Consider the following 16,995-nt stretch of genomic DNA (forward strand, 5'->3'; position numbering starts at 1 on the left):
CGCCAATATCCAACTGTGCTGCACATCTATAAAAGCAATAACAACAACAACAACAAATAACTGTGCTTTGTTCTTTATGGAATATAAGAGTGCTCTCCGCATGTGGGCAAGTGCCTGAACGCCAATGGGATGCGTGTGGTATTTATGTGCATATGTGTGTATGTATATAACTGTTTATGCGTTTGCATGTATGTATTTCTGTATGAGTCCACTGCTGTTGGTTGCGATAATCTAAAGCTGTCATATCCGCTGGTGATTTGTAGGAAATTTATTGCACTGATAACGACGGAAATATTCCAACGAGAGACGGAGAAACGGAGAGAGAGAGAGTGCGTGTTATACACTCATATATTTAATATTTACTGTTATTTGTGAAAATTTTTATAATAGAAATACTCGGGAAAATTATTTATGATGAGCGCCAATTTAAGTTGTATATTTTTTTGCTCATAAATATGTTTTAAGCTACACAAAGGCCTTGCTTGAACACATTCAATATGGATGTCTGTATATTTTAAAACATTAATATACATATACATATAATTTCATACTCACCCCCTCAGTTCTAAAAATTGCGTGCAAAAGCATGATGAGGGGTCAACCAATTGAAAAATTCCACAAGTGGCAGCAACCAATCTAGCGTCATCAAGAAGCTGGTCAAACAACAGGCGAACCGGCGCGAGAGTCTGACAGTCAGCCAGTTAATAACCAACTGTACGCATTAGAGCGGTACTTCTGGCACGCACACGCCCTCAAATATAACAGTTTTCATATATTTCCGACAAATAATTCTATGCGGTCAAGCACGCAGTCAAGCGGATAAATAGGCAGTCAAGCAGCCAGTTCGACTAGTCAGTTAAACCGTTAGTCAAGTAGTCACTTAAACCATTAGTCCGTCAGTCTGTCGAAGAGCCATATAGCACTCTTCAAGTGAGACCCATTCATCAGCATAGTCACGCACTCACGCATTAATGATGATGGCAAGTGCTCGCCTTTAAACTTTAGCTCGGCTCGGGCACGTAAGCAATTGACTGACATTTTAACTCGCCATCATTCTCTTTCTGTGGCGCTCTACAGAATATTTGTTCATATTTGTTGCGGGAATTATTGGTCGCTTCTTCTTTTTCTTCTACTTGTTATTGTTGTTGTTGTGTCTGTGCTTATTTTGTTGTACTTTCATGGTCATGTTGTTTATGAAGCGGCGATTTTAGTGCGATTTATCTTTCTGTTGTTGTTGGCGCCGTTAATTTGCAGCTGCGCATCAAATACATATGTTGCTAATATGTTGACTAACTCTTTTGAGGCACATTATGCCACATGCGGCATACACACACTAACAAGAGTAACAACTCATGCTTTAAGCACTTTAATGGACTGCGTCAGTTTGCGCTTAAGTGCTTGAAAGCAATCTCCGAGTTAATAAATAATCATTAATTGGTTATGTTTCTCTTTGAGGTCGGCTTTAAATTTTGCACTAATTGCTGCATTTGAACTTGGTTGCAATTAATTAAATGATTTAGATGTCATTATGGAAGTTTTAAGATTTATTGTTTATTGCAAATATTTTGGGAAGTTTCCAAATTATAGGTAAAATTATAGGTTTATAAAATTTATATAAAAACACTAAAAAAGCAGAAGTATAAAATAAAGATAAAACATGAAAAAACGTTAACTTCGGCTGTACCGGAGCTAATATACTCTTCACAAGTGCATTTCTTTTAGTAACTATGTGTTTTAGCAAATCTAAAGACGTAAGAAAAAGTAAGTAAAAAAAAAAGAAAAAATTTTACTAATTCTTTTTAGCCGGGTTGTTTGCTAGAAACATTAAGGTTATATAGTTAACCGATCTGAACAATTTTTTCGAAGATTATATTATTACCTTAAGCAGTAATCCATGTCAAATTTCATGAAGATACCACGTCAAATGCGAAAATTTTCCATACAAGCCCTTGATTCCGATCGTTCAGTTTGTATGGCAGCTATATGATATAGTGGTCCGATATCGGCAGTTCCGACAAATGAGCTTTTTGAAGAGAAAATAACATCTGCAAAATTTCAAAACGATATCTTAAAAACTGAAGGATTGGTTCGTATATATACAGAGAGACAAACAGACGGACATGGCTAAATCGACTCAGTTCAACATACTGATCATTTATATATACTTTAAAGTGCCTCCCACCCTTCTGGGTGTTACAAACTTCGTGACAAACTTAATATACCCTATTCAGGGTATAAAAAGGATAAAATTCAAAGTACAGCAATACATTCACTTAAATTAAATTATAAATTCACTTAAATATTAATTAAATTAAATTTTGCAAATTCAAATCAAACCAACCAAAAAGGTTTTATTAAAAAATGTTTTTAATTTTAAAACTTCATTTGAAAAGAGTTGCCATACACTAGATATTTGTGCGAAGGGTTGCCACTTGTGAACAATTTTTATTTCTGTAAAATATATTAATTAAAACCAAATAGGTATAGAACTGAAGCAGTTTAGAAGAGCTTATGGTGGAAAGTACTTCTTGAGCATTATTGCCACCTGCTTAAAAATATTATTACACTTATTTGCTAAAGAAAGGATTTGTTAAAATATTTGTTAAAACAATGTAATAATTTTTCAGTTAATTTTTTTTTTAATAATTGATATTTCTGAAATATTTTTGAGCAGGGTTGCCAGCTGTTTATAAATTTCAATACGGGATACTTAAAATATTTGACAAGTTTTTGAGTAAGTGCATTGAATTCATGAGATTAAAGAAATCTTATATAAAAAAAAATTCTTATTGGGGTTGCCACCTATTTCAAATTTTAAAGTTTTATAAAATTTTTAAGGCAAACGAATTATTGCAATATGTGTGTCAAACTGAATAGCTTTAAGAAACGTTTATTGTGAAGCTATTTTTAAGTAGGGTTGCCACCTGTCTTTAACATTTATTTTAAGAAATTGATCAAATAAATTGATTACAAGGATTTCCAGTAAATGTTAATACATTTATTATCCACAAAAATAGCCACTTATCTACTGCAACTCATTGGGATCCATTTAAAGCCAGAATCAGTTACCTGATAATAATCTATTGTTTGTTGAAATTGTCTTCTTGCGCCATTTTCTTCAATTAATTACTTCAATAAATCTTCATTTCTGTCTTTTACTATGCTGATATGAACGCAAATCTTCATTGCTTTGTAGAATATATATATGTAAGTCAAAATGTCTCTACGTATTTTCGAATTTTATAATCTTTATTCGTATTTTTTTTCAATGGCCACAGCTACTGATAGCCAACCGGGTACATGAATATTACTTTATTTCACATTCATTTAAATTTAAGAATATATTCATCTTTCATTACATAGAGCACTTTTCTGTACATATGTACATATTTGTATATGGTTTGTATATAAGACGATTGAGCTGGCATGTCAGTTGCTGCAATTTCCATAATTGAAAATAAAAACTTCATGTCTTGTAATAATAAATATTGACTTTCGAATTTATGCAAAGCAATTTCAGTTTACTCAATTTACCTGTGTGTGTGTTGAAGAAGTTGCTTGAAGACGTCTGTAAAGTTTTGTCTTAAATAAATAATATGAATTTGCATGCAAATACTAAATGCACATACAGGTTTATTAATTTGCTCATATAAAAAAATTATTGCTTCTACTTTCACTAAAATTTCCACCTATTTTCGCCACTCTTCTTGCCAACCATATCTCAGCTGAACAGTTTATTTAATACAATCAGTATTTACGTTACCACTTTTGCCACACTTGTTGTTGTTGCTGTTGTAAAAACTTTTATTATTATTTACTAGCCTTTGACATTGCAGTACGTGCCTCTTTCCATATTCTATAATACATATATTTTTTCTACCTTTTCGCTCGCCAAAAACTTTCATGCTTCACCGAGAGTATCTTTTTTCACTTGTTTTCTCTTGAGTCATCATTTGATATTCATATTTTCCACCTTTTTATTGCAAATCGTCTGGCGCATAAAAATATGTATATAAAAGTGAATTCAATACATAGCAGAGTTGATGATGAAATATGCAGACGCGCACACACCCACATATGTAGGTGTAACGGTACCAAATGCTCTGCCAGGTGTGTAGGTCTCTCCGAGTGCCGCGCCGTCGTTGGCTCATTCCAGCCACTGAGTTCATAAAAATATTTCAGCAAATGTGTGTGTACAAAAAAAAAAAAAAAAAAAAATTGGCGTTGCCACCCTGTCAGTATGTCGCTATGATCAAATTGCATATTCATTCATTTTCAACGCGGCTAACGAAATTTTCCACCTCAACACACTTAAACGCATAAATTATCTAAGAATATGCTGAGCCATGAAAAGTGGCGTTAGAAATTGTGGAACGAGCGACGAAAAACAACAAAAAAAGTATGAATAAATATGAAAAAAACCAATAACAATAACAACACAAAGGCGCAGCCGTCTATGCGCGCCCAAAAATATTTTTGAAGCCACTTCCAAATGTTATTTTCATACATTTTACCGTTATTTTTATACCTCGCTCTGCTGCATATGAATAAATTAAGCAAGAAAACAGAGCGGAGTGGTGCCATATTTTTCTACGCATATTTGAAGCTTTTGTCTCTCACGTGCAGTATATGTGGGCAAGCCTTTAGGGCAGAAGCGTTGTCGTTGCACGTTCGTCGCATAAAATGTGTGTGTGCCAGCGTTGTAAAATGCCAATGAAAGTGGCTTCCAGGCTCAAATCGGTTGAAGGCTAAAATGCTCAAGTAGTTCAATATTTTTCGGATGTGACATTTAAAGCTTTGGGTTTGTGTGGGTTTTTGCGTTAAGTTGTGTTAAGGAGATAAAAATTGTATTCTAACTATCTTAGAAATACTTTGAAAGTAATATGTGTACTTTTGGCAGGTACTGTATGTTAACTAATGTCCTATTATCTGAAATTAAGAGTAATTCAAGTAATATATTTAAGCCAAGGTAAACATTGTTTTGGACTGTTCTCATAATTCTCAAAGCATCTTTTCCCAAAATATATATATAGTTATACGAGTATAGTATAGTTGTTTGGCTTCATGGCGGTATTCACTCGATGAAATAGTCGTAAAGCAAGCTTCTGTTTATTATCTAGGGCTTGGCTTAAACTATAGCGACATTTACTGAGCTGATAAATAACTATGAAGCCGAAGAAGTCTTATTAGAAGTCTTATTATTTATACGAAGTGATGAAGAAATGAACAGTTCTATAAAGGACCCTCCGATAATTTCTTAGTCTTTATTCAATTTAGATACCTTTTAGTCCGATACACTTTACCCAGCGGTTCATAAATTTTTGAACGCTTTCCTGGAGGTCCTAAAAGGTATCCTATGTGGCGGAGGTACCGCCCTACTTGCCAGAAAAGGGCAACTCTTTTTTTTCGAATTTTGTAATAGAGATCTGTAACTGTCGCCGTAGATCACACTTTGTGAGTCTTATAATACAGTGGTCATGACTCCTATTCCACGTCAATCGAAGCAGGTCAAATTAACAGCGACAAACCCTGATTTAAAGTGATCTCACGGTTTAGGTTATACTTCGCAGGGAGTCCTATGCACGATACTTCATGCAGTATATGAACCATACAGTTTTTTAAGGTCTACTTAAACGAGCTCACGGATTTTTATCACGTTATACTGCTGAGTGGAACTCAGTCTAAAACTTCTCAATATTAATTAACTCGTAGATCAGAACGCTTTCTTCTATAGATAATTAAGAATTCGAGTTTTGAAAAGGTTTACTGCAGGCAGGTTTCTTTTAACTTCATTTAAGTGAAGTTTTGAGAAGAGTTACCAACTGTTCAGCAATTGTAATATAGTAAAATTAATAATATAATTGAAATATACCAGTTTTAAGTAGATTTCTGGCGTGAATATCAATTCAAAAGAGAAGGGTTGCTGCCTATTCAAACTAAAAAAAATTATAGGAAAAAGGAATAATACAATCTGAGCTCTAGGAAATTCAATAAATTTATAATGCAATAATATATTTTAAGTAGAGTTGCCACCTTATAAAATTGTATTTAAGCAGAATTGAGACATTTGTGACTTTTATGAATATCAAAACTAACAAATTTGAGAAATTTTTTAATCCTGCACATTCTTTGGAAGTGTTGCCACCTATTTAAAAAAGAAAAAAATTAAGAAAAGAATTAAAGCATATTTTTGAGCTTAAAAATATATTTATATATAGTTATGTAGGAAACTCACAGTTGAAAGTATTTTTGGTAGAGTTGCCATCTCCTCATTATTTTTAATGAAATAAAATTAATTATTTAAATCAAATTTACAATATATTTAACATTAATTAGACACCCAAAAATGTATTATTTTTGTCGCAGCTTAATATTGTTAAGAAGACGGTCCTCTATAAGCTGAATAGTATCAATTTTGTTTAAATCTTTTCTAGACATTTGAAGTATTGAATATTGAACTACTTAGTGCAAAAATTTACCCATATAGACTATATTTTATAAGAATGTTTTTGGAGCCACGACACACTTCTTTCGGTTCGACATTAGTGAACCGACAATTCGTCCTCTCTCTTATCTTATGTGGAAGAACTCTTCAATACGCACCCTGATTTAGTATTACTGTATATATGGATGTATATAAATGTATATTCACATACATATTTTGCAATGATTAAATAAGTTTGTTATGCATAAATCCTTCCAAGCCATTTATACACTCAACTGTATATAGAATGTGTTATCACAAAATCTAAATCTACTTCCATTTGAACAAAGCACTACTTAGTTAGGTGCATGAGTTGCTGTGGGTGCGTGTTTTGTTTCCAACTAATTCAACATTAACTACTCGAAGTCGAGTTGACATTTAGCATAGATCCAGTCAAACACACACCCGCACATGCCGGGAAACTTTAATGTCATAGGAGAGTTGTCAGCCCGCACATTGAAGTATGCGTGCAGCGAATTAGTGTCAGCACTGACTCCAGTATATGCATGTATGTGTGTGTGAGGGAAAAAATCCAGTGAATAAAATCAGTTTAAGCGTAGCACTAGCTGACTAGCTGCACTTTAAGCAGCTTTGTAGCGAAAAAAAGAAAATCAAAAAACAGTAGAAGAACTATGCGTACACGTAGGAAATTACAGCTGAATATGCATGCGAGCGTTTCTGTGTATGAGTGTGTGTGCGTTTTGTGCTCCGGTTGACGCATATGCAAATGTGCCATGGCTGACGGCCGTTGGCAGTGCTTTAACAACTGCCGCAGTTCGTGAACATGCGTTGCGCTGCAAATGCAAATGCATCGCTGCTGTATGATGAAATCCACTCTCTGTCCTCCGTAGGCACCGTGGCACCGGTGTGTAAGAATGCGACATGGCCTCAACGTAAACGGAATATCAAATGATTTTTATTAAACGAGCACCGTTTGGCCTTAACTTCCGTCCGCCGGCGTCACTGTTGTAGCAGCATTGCGCTTTTGCATCGGTGTTGTCATATAGACGAGGGTGGTTGGAAAAGTATAGAATTTTTGAATTTTACTAATTTGAATTGTATTACTTTTCACTACCCTAATTATAGATATATTTTTGAATTTCAAAAAAGTTGGAGTATTAAAAAAAAAATACCACATGCCCCTTCGGCTGCAGTAGGGTCTACATAACTCATAGGAACCTCAACTTATCTATTAGGTTATAGTCTCCCAACAAGACATACCAATATAGATCAAGAAAGAGCTCCAAGAATGTTCCGAGGCCCTTAGTTGTATCCTCAAAGGATAAGAAGAAGATAAAAACCATATTCAAAAAAAAGTTTTTCCAATTAGTTCGTAGTGATTTTTTCAAAAAAGAAAATTTGAGATAGTATCGAATCTAAAAACTGATACTATCTGGCTGCTTTCAAGCACACTTCAGTAATATGGATTACTCTGTACCCCACTAGAGGTCATTTGAGAGACTTTTGTTTAACAGAGCGCTGGAAATTCCTCTCCGTATGATCTGGTTCCAAGAGCTTATATGGTTCCCAGTAGTGAATAAAGCGAGCAAATGAACCCCCATTCACTCCGAACCTTGGAATATGAGAATAATATTCCTTGTAATCTCTTCAACCAAGTAATTAATGTGACCTTTCCATGATCATTTTCAAGATGAATTATAATATATCTTACTACTTGAAGTTTCTAAGTTACTAGCTCCCGACGTTTTTAAAGTTGAGCTTCTGATGCATATCCGAAGAAATTAATTTAACATGTATTTTAGAAACCATTTAAGAATAACCATTCAATAATAAGAAAACTCAAAGCGTTTTGTCGGCTCTTGATGGTCTATGGCATCCTTTTTGAGGAGTTTGCGGCATCACAAAGGATGTCGCCTGTCCTAATGGGATCTCTTATAGCTTATTATTATAGGGATCTGTCCTATAACGTAATATAACCTAACCTTAAGTGAGAAACGGATTTCACACAAATAAAAGATTGCTTTGAAAGCAGGACATTTTAATTCAAATGAGAAACCTTCACTGAAAATATTGAGGACTCATGATATGCGGATATTGAGATTTGGAAGCACGAACCTTGAAAGAGATCTTTCAAAAGTACTGTCTTTCCGAACCAACCCCGTATTCCGGAGTTCGTGTTATTTACAGTAGCACTTTTGTGTATGAGTATATGAGCGTATCGACATTTGTATTTGCTTAACTCTTGACAGGATATTGCTTTAACGCTTTAAAGCCGTGTCGTTGAAAAGTGAAAAAAGCCAAACAAGCAACAACAAAATAAATGCAAATAACAACAACAACAACAAAAAGTCGTGCTAAATGCAGTGAGCACAAACACAAACGGAATGTGATTATTCCACTTATTGTTTTGCTTCTACTTCAGTGACTGCCATCACATGGCATGGCATGGCATGGCATGACAGCTCGGCAGCGTCAGATTTAATTTACGCTCTTTGCAAATTTGCGATTTTTCTATTAGATTTGCCAAAGAAGCAGCAGCAGAGAATTAAATTAAAGCAATTAAATCAGCGCAGTGCTTTGTGCTGTGCGCACAGACCCGGCGGCTGCGCGCTGTTTCTGAACGCAATGCCAAACACAAAAATAATTTACAAAAAACAAAATTATGACAATTGAATTGTTATGAAAACCACAAAGTTTGTGAATGGAAAATACAATGCATTCGGTTAATAAAAAAATTAAGTAAGAACGTCACTGGCGGTGGTTGGGAATAAGGACAGAGCACTCTTACATAGTTCTACTTCAAATAAGTTAAAAGATTAGAAAGGGATTTATGACCTATATACAAAAAAAGGGTTGGATCTTTAGATGAAAATATTAAAATTCGGATTTTGGACCAGAGCTGTTTATGAGTTCGCTATATAGGCTATATTTATTGCTAGATTCTGAGCATTCTGGAAATAGTTCCCAGGTGAGGGTATCAAAAAGACTCCGTGATGGAGAATCTTAAACTGAAACTGAAAATCGTCAATATATTAGAAATATACAAGTTCTCTTCATAATCCAAGAGAAAGACATCGAACACCTAAGACCACACTAAAAAATGTAAACAAAAATATCACGTGATCTTGAAATGACATCACGTGATCAGGGTGGAGTCATTGAACTGTAACGAATAATATCACGTGACCTTTATGTGACATCACGTGATCAGGGTGGGGTCATTGACCTGTAAACAAAAATATCATGTGACCTCGAATTGACATCACGTGATCACGGTAGAGTCATTGACCTCACTCAAAAATTTAAACAAAAATATCACGTGATCTTGAAATGGCATCACGTGATCAGGGTGGGGTCATTGACATGTAAATAAAAATATCACTTGACCTTGAAAAGACCTCACGTGATCAGGGTGGGGTCATTGACCTCTCTCAAAAATGTAAACATAAATATCACGTGACCTTGATGTGACATCACCCGATCTGGGCGGGGTCATTGACCAGTAAACAAAAGTATCACGTGATCTTGAAATGTCATCACGTGATCAGGGTGGGGTCATTGACCTCATGGGGTAACCGGATATGATGTTACCGGAACCGGAAATGGAGCATCCGGAAACGGATACGGATAATGATATTGCCGGAACCGGGAATGGGGTGGCTGAATATTGGTCACTGAAACTGGGAGTGGGGCATCTGGAAACGAAATGAGCCAACTGAAACCAGATATGGGATAACCGATGAAACCAGATATGGGAACGATGTACCGGAACCGGAAATGAAGAAACCAGAAATATTTTACTGGAAACGTAATTCAAAATGACGGAAGTGGAAATTGTACAGGAAATGTCCCTTCTCTAGAAAGTACTTAGTGAAGGAAGCAGCGACAGCTTCAGGGCTTAACATAAATTTGTTTGTATCATTTCCGCTTCCGTTTCCTGTTATCGATATTGGTGTAAAGTTTTATTCCGCTATCTTCATCGAACACCAAAGACTAGAGGTCGTAATCAAGATTTAGCTCATTACAAATAAAATATAATTTCATGCTCGAATTTTCTTCATTTTACTTTGAATTTAAATGAACCCACACAAGAAACGGGAAGTACATACATATGTATGGGAGCATGTGTAAAAATTTTTTAGCATTTGAAATGTTTGTTTAAAGCCGTGCGAAGCCGGAGCGGTCGGCTAGTAATTTATAAATATATGTGTACTAAAGAACATAAAAAATTATTTTCCCAACAAAACCAAACAACTTTTTCCAACCGTGTGAACATGCTTTAAAATTTGTATATTCACCTTTGTATTACAAGCGTGTGTATATATTTTTGCAACATTGAAAGTTGATACTTTCATAATTCATGTGCGGCTGAAAATTATACAAATTGGATTTACAGTTATAGAGCGTTGATTTTTTCTATACAAATACCTATTTACATACATATATAGTATTTATTCGCACATTCGTGTTGTAATCCATTTAGTAATTAAATATTTAAATAATACGCTCGCACCAGGCAAATTTATGTATACCCAAAGGCTTACATATTAAGCAACATTAATTTTATTTGCATTAATGAGATTGACCGCTTTCATTCGCCAGTGTACGACCTGTCATTTTTAACAATTAATAAGCGTTAATTATGATTGAATTTTAATTTCAAATGTTGAAATATTGTGCAACTAAAAATTAATTACAAATTAATTTGTGTGGTGACGAGAGAAGATATTGAATAGCAGATTTTGATATTTTTTTAATTTAAAAATTTAATTGTCAATCATTCAAATATTTTCAACTTTAAAATATGAATTTATTGTTAAAATGTTTAATTTATATATAACAATATATAAAATATCCCCAATTGTTCAAATCGTGATCCATACGATTCTTAATTAATAGCATTGCAGAACTGCAAATATGCACTCAATCTTAAACATATACCCGATAAATAGGACTCGAAATTACTTTCAACTCGGTTTGACTAAATTTGTACCAATCTGAGAGGTATTTATTTTATAGCGCTTAAACTGAGCGTAAATCAATCAAAAATTCGAAAATTTGTTATTTTACGCTGTGGAAAACTTTGAAATTACATTATGTCAAAATTGCTGACAGTAATTTGACACAATTTGACAAAGTCTAAATCATTAAAAAATGCGAAAATTTGGCATTTTCAGATGTGGAGAACCAATTTGGTGTGGAAAGCTTACCATAACTGAACTAGTAAGAGTATTAATTACTTTGACAATGGCTGTCATTAATTTTGACATAATGAAAATAGTGTATAAATAGGTACTGCACCAGCACAAATAAAGCTAGAGTGAATGTATTAATCGTGTTATCGTCTAACTGTTTTTAAAACGCTGTGAAATTCGACTGTAATATTGACAGTATTATGACAAGTAGGGAACATAATATATCTAGTAATATTGTTCCACAATTTATACTTCAAAGTTAGCATAGCTAATGTGAAATCACTCGATAAGTGAAAGAATTTTTTATGATAATCATTTAAATTATTAAATTTGCTTTATATTCTAACGAGTTCCAACAATAAGTCCATGTTTTTATCATAAAATAATCTTAAAGTCATTCTTATAAAATATAATCACATAAAACGTACCGCTTCCTGTTTATTATTCAACGCAATTAAATGCATATTTATTGGAATCACTTAAAACTTTAATGCTCATTACCATTGATCGCTTATCTATCGCGCTTAATTGAATTCCATATCTACTCGGTTTAAGCATTTGCCGCGCAACAACTCGAAGCTAGTCTCATTACGCGTACGCACTTTCGCTCCATGCTCGTATGCCATTTAACGCAACCACACATTTACGGCGCTACAAAGATAAGCTTCATTAGCATTTAGAGAAAAATATAAAAGCCTTTGGGATTTTACCGCCTTCGCGCTGCTCATACTCTCGCTCTCTTCATACGCGCTTCGATTTGACTGGCATATGAAAGTGCGCTAAGCGTTGGAATGCTTGAAATGCTTGAAATGGAAAAGTTAAATATTTATTGCATACTATTAGGCGTTGAACGTTGTACGTTGCTAGCATCGAATGCCACAAGGCATTCAATCGCACCGAACGTAATGTAAAATGCCAAACAGCGACATGGGCACGACACGAAAAATTGTGAATACGAGTGTGCGAAAGAAATGCACAACTATTTGCGGTGTAGTGCCGTTATATATGCTTATGTACCGTTACGTGTGTGTATATAGTATGTATGCATTGTAATGAGTTGAGTGTTGAAGATGGTTGGATTTGGTATTGGCGCAAAATATATTCGAGTGCGTATTGGGAGTAGTAATCATGGCCACAGTGGGTACAAAACTGTCATATGGGTGAAGAATATTCAATGGTTTGGTCAACAAATATTTAATAATGAAAATCTTAAGACAATGTCATTAAATAAATTCAAATAAAAGAATACTGAATGAGAATCCCCAAAAATATAATTGCAGAAATCTAAAAAGATTCTCAAAAGATCTAAATCAAGGTCTGATTTATCAAGGGTTAAAAAATTAGTCAGAACTATGCTGGAACCCGCGATCGCAACAGGAAACCACTAAATTTGTATTTTTGAATTTTAATATTAGGTCTAGAACTTTGCTTCCGCCGTTTTTTGTAAATTTAAGTTTTATTTTGTATTAAAACGGTTACAAATGTCGATGAGCCTCAGCCGCACTTTTCTTGGAGTTAAAAAAGAAAAGCAAAATTTCCCGCAAACGTCGAGAATTCGGCTCAAAAAGTGACATTTTTTCAGTTGAGAATAAGTTTGGGATGCAAACAGATCTCTATAAATATTTTGTTGGGTTAATTTTGACACAAATGTCCAAGATCGATATAAAACGATTTAATCGACCAGTGCTTGACCCTAGAGACATCTATTAGAAAACGGCGGAAGCAAACTTGTAGACCTAATAGAATTAGTTTTTGTTGTTTTATTTTTTATTTTCTTTTCAGAATTTGAATGATTATTTTATTGATTTCTCATTCTTTAGAAAGCATAAATTCTTTTATATATTCTTATATATGAAGATGTTTTTTAAGAAGGTGGCAACCTTTTTTAACATATTTTGATATCCAAGTGCTGTTCAAAATACTACTTAAATGTTGGCGTATGTTTATATTAGAAGTAAAATTAATATTTTAGGTAGGTCGCAAGCTATAACCTTCCAAGAAAACCCTTTTAATATCAATTAAACTGCCCTAATAGACTTTTCGCACAGGAGTTAATGATGAATTGATTACCAAACAAAATATGCTTCGTTTTTCCTACATTAGTTTGTAATTTAATACAAATCGAGTTGAAACTGGAATACAACTCTGCGCGTTGTTGTCCACGCTGTCAATTTGGTTGTGGTTATTGATAAAAAAGCAATCAGCTGATAAAACTTACTAACTTCTTATGAGCAGCAAATAAAATGCATAACAGCTGATAGTTAATCGAGTACTGTGTGAAAGTCGAAAACTGGTTTCTTTATTATAATCTTATTGTACTAAATTTATTTGACTGTGCGAAAAGGCTAAAAAGAAGATTCGCCACATTTTTACGAATTTGGCGAACCGATTGGTATAAATCTCAAAAAATGGTACAATCCGACATATGGATACTATTATATTTTTCAAGTGGTTTCTACAGTTCCTCCTTCATTAAATTTAACTATCTACAACTTTGCTTTCGCCGTTTTCCAATAGATGAATAGATGTCTCTAGGGTCAAACACTGGTCGATTAAATCGTTTGATATCGATCGTGAACATTTGTGTCAAAATTAACCCAACAAAATATTTGTAGAGATCTGTTTGCATCCCAAACTTATTCTCAACTTTCAAAATGTCACTTTTTGGGCCGAATTCTCGACATTTGCACGGAATACGCATGCTGCCAGAAAGATGGTCAAAAGTAGTAGCTAGCGATATTTTGAATAACATTTTTGTAACCGTTTTTATACAAAAAAAGCCTTAAATTTGCAAAAAAAAAACGGCGGAAGCAAAGTTGTAGACCAATATATAACTTTATTGTTGCTTTTACTTTTATTTTTTTAGGAAATTTGTAGTGGCGATTCATTCACTTGAGTAAAATTTTTATCTGTTAGACATCGAGTTATACTCTTTCTTTCACCCATATACTGAATGTGTAATCAACAGGAGCTTCTACATTTTTTTTACCGAAAATATCGGTCAATCTCTGAGGAATCTTATTAAAATGAATGGGACATGTGCTCTTTAGCTTCTTGCATTTATGATACATCTTTTATAACATAAATTTATAATTCTTTCTTACAAATCAGAATAATATATATATGTAATGATATTTTGAAAAGTATTTTGTGGACTTTACAATTGTTCACATTTCAGTTTTCTCATTTCGACATTCATGACAAGCATATGAATGCAGAAGTGCACAAATTTTGCCAAAAGAAAAATATTTTTATGCCAAAAATTTCCGATTTTTAATACCAGTGTGCAGGCATATGCCAAAGAGGAGCATAGCTCTTTATGGCTGGGCGTGATGACTTGCTTCCATAGCCACCAGCGACGCCATTTTTAGTAACACATAGCAAAGCTTTGTTCTACGATTCTCGGTTTACTATTTTACTGAAATCAATTGGCGTATATACATATACAGATATATAATATATGTATATAAAAATATGACTGAGAATGTACATACGTATATTTCTACATATACATAGTATATATGAAATGCTTATATTCACTTGCTTACTTACTTGACAGACAAATAAATTTTATTGCCTTTTCCGTTTCGTTCTTTTACTCTATTACAGCAACAGCTATAACTACAACAACAACGACAACAATACAACAAATTCCGTTTGTCATAATAAGCAAAAATATTTTTCGCATATTTCTGTGGCAGTTGGTCGCGTTCCTTGGCATCTCTCATTATCCCTTCATGTCAGAAGCGCGCTGTGAATACTAAACGTCAAAAGGATAACCACATATTCCTACAAATATATACTAGTGTGAGTGACTATGTATGTAAGTGCCACAGTTGGCAGCCAATGCGCAACAGTCGCGGCCGCATAAATTTTGCGCTAAGCTGTGGATAGAGCGCGCACTCGAAGCAACAATCAAGGCAGATACAACAAAATAGACAACAATAAAAACCGTTATTTTGGAGTATTCCGTTTATGATTTTTTTCTAGTTTTCAAACTACACACGAAAAAGACGCGCCGAGTGGCATATGTGCCGCTATTATAGACACAAATAGTCAGCCACATATATATGCTTAGATGTGTGTGCCTTTGTTTAGGCAAATATTTATCGAAGTGAAACACTTGTGGCAGCTTAAGTAGCCAGCCTTTCCCTGTCGGAGAACAGCTGGTGCGTGCGCGTGATAGTGCCATTGGCAGGCTGTTAAACCGTTATTTAGCTAGTTAAGCAATCAAGGCAAATGTGAAAGCAACAACAAGAAAAAACAACGAAAACAAACAGAGAGACAAATAAACAGTGAATAAATCTTACAACAAGTGGAACACACTTTCTACTGAACAACAACAACAACCAGCAAATTATTGTCTCAACGCGTTCGCGCATGTGAATTTGTACAACTTTCGTCCTCTCAAATAACGGCGCCAAAATGCAGACAAATGTGCAAATTGATTCGAAGAATCTGCGCTCGAATGACGACAACTTTCGCTCGCGCGGCCATCACATCACCATCGAGGTAAGTGCTTGTCATACTTTCTTACATACATTGCTATATTTAATTGTAATATTTATTTGAAATGGATGTTTGTATATGGTTTTGGAGATTAATTTATGGTTTGGAGAAAGTGCAAAAGAGGTCACTGCACTGTCTTATTTATGACTTTACAAAAAATATTATTGTTAAAATATATATACTTAGAAACTAAGAAATTGCTAAGTTCAAGCGCCGTCGGGTCAACTTAAAGTGACTTAAAGTTCACTGAAAACTCGGATAAGTTCATAATAAGATATATTTTATGCAATAGAGGGATTATGGTAGTTTATGAACCAATTTCATTACGTTCTTATTCCCATATAACACTGTACTCAATAAAATTTGCTCGAAACTGGATCACAAATTTTATTGAGACAAATCTATATATTAACCTATCTTTATAATGTCGCGTCAAGCGAAGAAATGGAAGAGAATTTATTACTATGAATGGATGATAATTGAAGATATGTGTATATTTTATATTTTTATATTTATATATCATATATTTTACAAATACAATTCATGTATCATGATAAATAAATTACAAAGCATTCATAGCCGTAAATTTCACTATAGTATAACCAGATGTATTCAATAATATTGACGAAAAATTACTTTATTTTATACTAGACTTTTTTCTTTATAAAGAGTGCCAATAAAGGCGATTGTCAGCAGAAATTTTTTTATTATCTAATATCTTTTCAAACATCTCCTTCAGTATATTTCTCACGAATGTCCACTTTATACTTACCAATACTCCGAAGTTAGATTACAAACAGTTTGTTATTTACCAAATAGTCGCATGAAAACAGTCAAAGGAGTCAC

At 34.0% G+C, this 16,995-nt stretch overlaps 1 protein-coding gene across 1 annotated transcript in view; it reads left to right on the plus strand.

Annotated features, from left to right (window-relative positions):
* Window positions 1-15,731: 15,731 nt before the first annotated feature.
* Window positions 15,732-16,995, plus strand: part of LOC105213776 (inactive dipeptidyl peptidase 10) — a 201,794-nt gene continuing 200,530 nt past the window's right edge. The window contains exon 1 of the mRNA XM_054231156.1: window positions 15,732-16,152. Within this exon, the coding sequence (XP_054087131.1) occupies window positions 16,066-16,152 (87 nt within the window). The 5' untranslated portion in view covers window positions 15,732-16,065. The remainder of the gene's footprint in view (window positions 16,153-16,995) is intronic.

This window comes from Zeugodacus cucurbitae, chromosome 5 (assembly GCF_028554725.1).
Source record: "Zeugodacus cucurbitae isolate PBARC_wt_2022May chromosome 5, idZeuCucr1.2, whole genome shotgun sequence".
Taxonomy (NCBI): Eukaryota; Metazoa; Arthropoda; class Insecta; order Diptera; family Tephritidae; genus Zeugodacus; species Zeugodacus cucurbitae.